The 7,758-nt window shown below is 35.5% G+C and overlaps 1 protein-coding gene across 1 annotated transcript; it reads right to left on the bottom strand.

Annotated features, from left to right (window-relative positions):
- Positions 1–3,673: 3,673 nt before the first annotated feature.
- Positions 3,674–5,125, bottom strand: BGZ61DRAFT_542631 (F-box domain protein; the record flags this gene model as incomplete). Its single annotated transcript, XM_046255218.1, has 1 exon — positions 3,674–5,125. One exon carries the CDS (start codon positions 5,123–5,125, stop codon positions 3,674–3,676), a length of 1,452 nt encoding a protein of 483 aa, XP_046092856.1.
- Positions 5,126–7,758: the final 2,633 nt, after the last annotated feature.

The following is a 7,758-nucleotide window of genomic DNA, read 5'->3' as shown; positions in this document are numbered from 1 at the left end:
ATTTATTATTAGGATGTCTATTAAAACTTAAGTAACTTATATAAATTAATTCCTACCTATAATAAATCTTTCTATAATACAGCCTAAAGTTTTTTAGTAGTATAAATATCTTACTTATAAGCAATTTCTTTTAGTTATTACCAGTCTAGTAAAAGCCCCTATATTTAACTAGTATTAGTCTATCTTTATTAAAAAGAAAAAAGTAAATAGCCTACTAATTATTTAACTATACTATCTTTCTAACTATAGTATAGTATTAAGCTGGTAATAATTAAGTTTAGTTCTATTAGATATTATAGAAACTGTATAATATTAAGTTATTGATACTATTTTAAAACCTCTTTAGTAATTAAATATAAGCTAAGCTAATATAAAATAAAATTAATAAATTTAAAGCTACTATATAGGTATATTCTATAAAAGCCTGTATTAATATATATAATTATAAGTATATAGTATACCTTAATACCCTAGTAATATAAGTAGAGGTAAAGAATTAGAATAATAGTATAAAGTAGGTATTAAATAATTATACTAGTAATTTATCTAATAAGTTTTCTATTACTAAGAGTATTAGAATAATACTTATAACTAATTTATAGCAGCTAGCTAGCCTAGTTAATAGCACTTAGAATATTATATATAATATTACTTAGAATGTAAATATTAAACTATAGAAAGATTCCCTAGCTATTATTATAATAAATTTTAATAGCTATAATAAACTGCTATATCTAATAACTAATAAAAGTAGAAAAATTATATCTATTCTTCTAGTTATATATAATTTCCTAGTTAGTAATAAGACCTATACTTATATATAATTTCCCCTAATTATAATATTTATTATTACTATTTATAAATACTAAAGCCTAATAAAAAATTAAATAGTTAATATATATAATAAGTAAGTATATAATATAAGTAAGTATATAATTTTTTCTAACCTCTAAGATTTAAACCTTAATAAAACTATAATAATATAATTAATTAATTAAAATTAATTACTATACTCTTCCTTAAAGATCTTAATTATAATCTAATAGATTCTTATATTATAACCAGCCTTTCTATAAGTTTTACAATACTTTTTCCTCGGTATTACTAACTTCCCTTAACTACTACTTCTTAATAATTTAGCTGCTATCTATATATTAATATCTCTTTAATTTATCTTACTTTTATTCTTATCTAAAGTTATCTTCCCTTCTTTATATAAATGGGTTTTCTTTACTCTATACTACTTACTAAGAATCTTATTTACTTATTAAAGAATTTAATTTTTAAACTTTAATAATACTATTTAATATATTATTACTTTTATTCTCTTAGAAAATAAGTTAAGTATCTTAAAAATAGATATTAAAGAGCTACTTTAATACCTTCTAACTTATCTTTTAAGATATTTAAATTATAAGCTAGCTTTAAGTATAATCTTTAGGGTCTTTAAGATCTAAGAGTTAAAGAGGCTAACCTTCTTCTTAATTAATATTAAAGTCTATAGCTATATATTAAGCTTTAATATAATATTTTCTAGGTTTAAAAAAACAAACCCAGCCCCTTAAAAACCTCCTTTAATATTACTCTTTATTATAGTAGCTTAGTAGATAGTATAAAAGGCCGGAAAGAATTTAGTTTTTAAAATATAAGTAATAGAATATTTAATTAAATACTTAATCTTCTAATTATATATTTATTTTAATAGCTTAAAGTACTTAATATTAAGAGGCTAGAGTAAATAAGATAAATAAGATAGTATATAAAATATAATAATATTCTTCTTTTTATAATATTTCTTAAAGTTAATTAAATAGTAACTTTTATATTTATTAAGAATTAAAAAATAATAGTAACTAATTAATTAGGCCTTTATATATTAGTTAAAGTACTTAAGCTACTTAAGATTTATTTTATTATTAATCTAGCTATTTTAAATTATTATAATAGCCTAATTACTTAGAAAGTTACTTTTTTAATATTAGCTAATAAGATAATATTAGCTTATAACTATAATAAATAACTAAATTACTTAGCCTTTTATATTAATTACCTAAATAACTATAACTTATTTCTAATTTCTAAATTAAATTAATTTTAAATTTCTATATCTATTTATACCTATAATAACTATTTTACTTATAATTATACCTATTATAAAGCTAATTTTATTAAAATTATAAATATTAACTAAATTAATATTATATTTTATAATTATATTCTCTATAAGCTAAAATTAATTATAAATAATAATTAGATTTTTATATTTAGCCCTCTAATAGTTATATTTATAAAAAAAACACATCTTAAGCTCTAGTTATTACCTAATAAAGTTAGAAGCCCAGCACTTACCGACAGATAACGCATCGCGGTCGGCGAGCAGTCAGTTGGCCATTTCTTCCATACCGCTCAGTCGCGGGGGAAACCCTCGCGAATCTAGGTCAAGAATATACTCAAGAAGAGTCTGTTCCTCTAGATCAGATAGTTTACGCAAATTGGGCATAGTATCGCGTCGCGAAGTAATGCCGGCGCGTCGGCGTAGTAGAGTATGGCGAGAGATCTTATAGATCTTTGAGGCGCGGTAGGGAGTTAATTGAGGGTCTTTCTAAAGGGCTTGAAGGGCAAGATTGATATTTGCCTCATTGCTTATTGACGACATAATGCGTGGTTGAAAAAATGGAGTTAAAAGAGGGAAGAGGGCGGTTAGAAGAAAAATTGTGCACTCGCTTGTATTGTGCACTCGCTTATTATATACGTTACTGATCTTGCTATATGCAACTTCTAAGCTGGTATTAATTATATTGCTATCTTATAAGTTATCTCACTACAAGGCCTACTCCTTGAGGCGCCTTTTAATTGTCAGAGCCTCTATAACTACACGCCCACGGAAGGTTTATACGCCTGCGTTCCCTACGTACTACGTTTGTAGCTAACTATAAGGCAGGGATGAAGATGCGCCTTGCTGACCAACAATGCCGTCAGGCTCAACAGCTGACCGATCCGCTGTATCTACCACGCTACATTGACTAAACGATGTGTTGCTATATGCTATAGGGAAAGGGGAGGTTTGACAGACGGTATATAATTAATTTGAGCCTATCAGGAAGCGTGAGAGGGAACAAACTCCCTTACTACAGGTTTGAAGCGGTTTAATAGCTGGTTACCCGCCGCAAGAGAAAGGGGGGCTCTAGGGGGTCCTAGAGTTGAATTGCAGATATATGATATTTACCCTTCGGGCTGGATATTCAGCCGTTAAGTCTCTTGCCTTGGCAACTTAACGGGTGTTCGAAGTATTTTATTAGACTAGTCTTGGCTCTAGGGAGCCTCGTAGAAGAATGTCGAAGGCGCAACTAGAAATACCAGGCCGAAAGACCTTCAGGCACAGCCGCCCCATACTTGCTACCCTTTGCAGATCTCAACTTCGACATCACCCAGTCTGACCCTACAGTCATTCGTTTGCTCTTTCCTCAGACATAATTCACAACCGTGCACTCACCATGTCAACTTCCCACAATCTCCCCCACAACCCTCGCCACTTCCTTTATCTCAATTTTGCCCTTATCAACGGTAATCCAAACACCAACTAGAGTTTGCTACTCCACCTCATGAAAGCCAGTTTCCGGCTACATGGCTGCAGATATTTCATTGTCTCTGTCAGAGGAGAAGAACGTGGTCACTAGTCTCCACCCCATGATATAGTGACTGAGGACGGCCACGGCTTCAACTGTAAAACCACGCCCACCTTCTCGATCTCCGTAACAAGTTTTGCACACTGTTCCTTGTACGCATCGTCTGCACTTGGACTTGCAGGGCAGGACAGATGAATTTCTTTGAGAGCAGGCAACTGAGAATCCTTCTTGGGGCCGAAGTGGCGAAACATGACATCGAGAGCTTTCTCATGGTGGTCTTTTCCGCTTGAGGTCAATGACAGCTGAGAGACTGAAGCAGGTACAAGGTCACCGATGAATGGCTCACTACAGTCCAGTGCGTGGTCCATCGAGGTAGCGAAAGTAACATTACACATCGCAATTTCGAGAGGGAATTCGAGCTTCCGCAGACGCTGAAAGCCGCGCATCGATGCCTTGCCAGGAGGGATTGAGCCGCGTAGTTCGCGAATGGAGACAGAAAGCTCCTCGAGGTGATTCCCGGCCTCCCGCTCAATAGCCGTGACGAATTTGCAGATATCCCAGTCCTGGGGATCACCATCCGCTTTTGTTGTATGCGAGTACCTAAGCGTCTTAAGACGAGGGGTGTGTTTGAGAAAGTCGGCAATAGCCGCCTCGCCGATACAACAGCTCACGAGATTAACCACCTCAAGGGTCACACCGTAGTCACGGTACGGGTCTCTGGATGCGATTGCTAGAGGGGCGTCACCCATGGCTACGCAACTGGGGCCGCGGAACGACCGCACGTGCGGCAAGGCCAGGAAGGGAACCGCTTTATTCAAGTCAAATCGGTCGTCGGGTCCTAACGAGACAGATGGCTCAAATCTGGTGACCTGGGCGAGGGTAGGTCTGTCCCAAGGGAGATGTGACAGCTTGGCCTCGCGAACAATGACATCGAGAAGCTTATCGGTTGCGTTAATCGGCTTCCATGACTTTGGTAGCGTGAGAATGTTGACGTTGGGCAGGAGCGTCAGAAGAAATGCAGCAGCATGTTGTGAGTAGCGCCTCTCTTCAAGATCCTCTTCGATTTCGGTATGGAATTCCTTCCAGCCGAGACCTGCTTGCTCTAGGTGGGGAGAACTGGCAAGCAGTTTGACGACAGCTTCACCACAATGAGGATCTGCGACATCTGCTACCATATCACGGGTTCTGCTGCGAGAGAAGAAGCTGTCCATCTTGAAGTCGGCATCTCGAATGTATCGTGCCACAACAGGCTCGATAGCGATGCGTATGATCAGATCCCACGCTGTTCTGATGGTAAAAGATGGGTCAGTAATTTTTTCGCAGTAATTGAAGTTTTGGAAGTGCGAGCGGAGTTTGTTGTGGTGCTCGATAAATGGTGTGCATAGTGCGTAGATTCCCTTGCAGGTCAATGCCAGGCTCTCGAAACCCTCTGGCAAGGCATGCGGGATGATCTTGTCAAGCAGTTCGGTAGGCAATCCAGTGAGGGCCACGGTAGCCATGGTAGTGGCAGTACTTGAGGATTAGAGGGAATGGTACCAAGCGTGATCATGACTATGTTTATGTTGAGAGAGAGCCTAAAGACCTTTATGCTGGTCCGGATTATGACACAATACATGGAAATCGTCCAAGCTCCAACTCAGACGTGTCCAGGACGCGTCGTATTATGACAGAATACGCGGAAATTGTCCGTGCACCAACCCTAATTTTACTCCCGATCAATAGTATCCCCTGATGAGAGTCCTCAGGCGACAGTTCCCCAGTCCTCCAGAGACAGTCCCCTAGAGGCAGACAGTATTATGTTCACGATTTCTCAGGTCTAGGTTTTAATGACAGTAGGTGCAATGGCAATCGGCATCGCCACCTTAAAGCAATAGCTAGCCTAGTTATCACTTCTCTTACTGATATTTCATCTTTTACCTTACTTAATATAATAAATCTAGTACAGTAGCCAGTTTGGCAGCAAGAAGGAACAAGAGCCAACACCCAAATTAATAGCAGTCCTTCAAGAAGGTACACAGGAATGCGTCGCACTGGCATCTCAGTTGGTCAGCCCGAAGCTGCACCAGACCGAGCGTATGTGGTCAGACAATCTAGTGTTTAGCACCTCCTAGTAGGAAAGCATCTCATGAGGTGGATTGTCAAGTCGGAAGCAGGAAAAGAATGTTGGTGTCGGAAAGCTAGCGTGGCACTGGGATGACTTGATTGTGTGTGTATTGTCTGTGTGTATCTGGGAGGTCTCCCGGCCGTGACTGCGTATGTGTTGCAATCACCACTAAAAGTGGGGGCCTGAGGTATCTGCACCAATAGTCGGTCTCAACCCTGGAGGTCACCACCTGACCGCCCGATTAGGTGCTTTGTACATGATCCAATCTAACAGTTGGCAAGGCATCGTAATAGCCTGCGGCCGGCTAACAATCGGCGTGGCAGAAGACAGAAGTTCGACTTCAATTCGAGTCATAATTGGAAAGCAGTAGTAGAATTATCTCTTTAAAAACAAAAATAAAGACTTAAGCTTTGAGCTCAATAAGCTCTTTTCTCTTATCTCTTCAATTTCTTTTATAAAGAACTTGCTTTTTCTTTTTTTTTCTCTCTTAATCTTCCTTCTAACTGTCCATTCTTATATGCAATTAATCCCCTACTAGCAACTAGCTAGCCCACTTATCTTAAGACTCCTACTATATTAACCTCCTCCTCTATATTTATAAATAGGCCTTAAATCTTAATACTAAGCTTATTTTCTAGCTTAATAAAATAGCTAGAACTAGAAAGTTTATAATATCTTATATTATTACTTAGTTTTTAGTTATATTAAGTTATCTTAGTAGTAGCTTCTTTTTTAAGAGAGGAGAAGCTAACTATATAATAATAATACTAGATTGCTATATTAAAGGGTAAAAGATTAGTTAATAATTATATTAATTGTAATTACTAGGTATACTAGCTGCTCTTTTAAGCTTCTCTTACTATTTAGTAAATTAAGCTATAATAAACTAAGGGAGCTTATTAAAGTTCTTTATAACTATTGCTATTTAATTTGCTAAAAGAAAGCCTACTATTATATTATATATTAAGGCAGCTATTAATACTAATCCTTATATTATTAAAAAGGCAGTATAATATTAATTTAATAAACTTATTATATAGTTACTGAGAAATTTTACTCTAGATACTTAGAGATTAAGTATATTAGTGCTTATTATTAATACCCTTAATAAATATAACTAGAATAAGGATATTAAACTTCTTATTAATTTTTTTTCTTATATAAAAGATTTACAGTTTTTAAAACTAAGAATTCTTATTATAAGTAGGCTAAAGCTGCTAATTTAACTTAGCTTTTATATTGTAAAAAATATATACTAAGATTTTATACTTTATGAAATACTATCTGGTATTATTTATAAACAGCTTCTAGTAACTGTATTCTAGCTATCTAATTTAAAATGCTATTTATATTAGAGATAAAGAAGAAAGAAAGAAGTTTCTAAATACCTTTAAGCTATAGAATAATTTCTTATCCCTAATACACACAAGCTAAGTATATCTTACAGCATAGCTGCAAGAATATAGGCCCTAGCCCATAATATTATTAAGTATAATATCTCTGTATTTTTCAACTATAAGCTTGCAAAAATTACTATAGATATTTTCCTAGAATTTATTTAGCCTAGTTATAGTTTATTAGCTCTAATAGCTTTAAAGGGACAATTACAGTCTTCTTGCTTCTCCTCTTAAAGTTAATAATAGCTTTATTAATGCTGATATTTATACCCGGCTTAAAAAGCCGAAGAGACGCTTATTATATTACTATAGACTACTCAGCAAGACGGTCAAAAGAGTCCTAATAGGGCTGCGCAGGCTATGGGTTAAAGAGTTGAAGGCGCCGATAGCAGGTCTTAAAGTTATCCCGGCTAATATAGGCTGTAACAGGGTGTATGGGTAGAAGGTGTTCTAGTGAGAAGGCGGCTAATAGTCTCTTACTATGAAGGGCTGGTCCCGTGTTCGATAACAAAAGGAGGCTCTAGTATTGTCTATCTAAGACTAAGGAGAAGAGAGAAACCTGTCGGAAAGCTAGCGTGGCACTCAGATGACTTGATGTGAGTGTATTGTCTATGTTCTCCCCGTTGTTGTA

This window comes from Ilyonectria robusta (assembly GCF_021365365.1).
Source record: "Ilyonectria robusta strain PMI_751 chromosome Unknown BGZ61scaffold_173, whole genome shotgun sequence".
NCBI lineage: Eukaryota > Fungi > Ascomycota > Sordariomycetes > Hypocreales > Nectriaceae > Ilyonectria > Ilyonectria robusta.
This window is presented reverse-complemented; position numbering and strand designations above follow the sequence as displayed.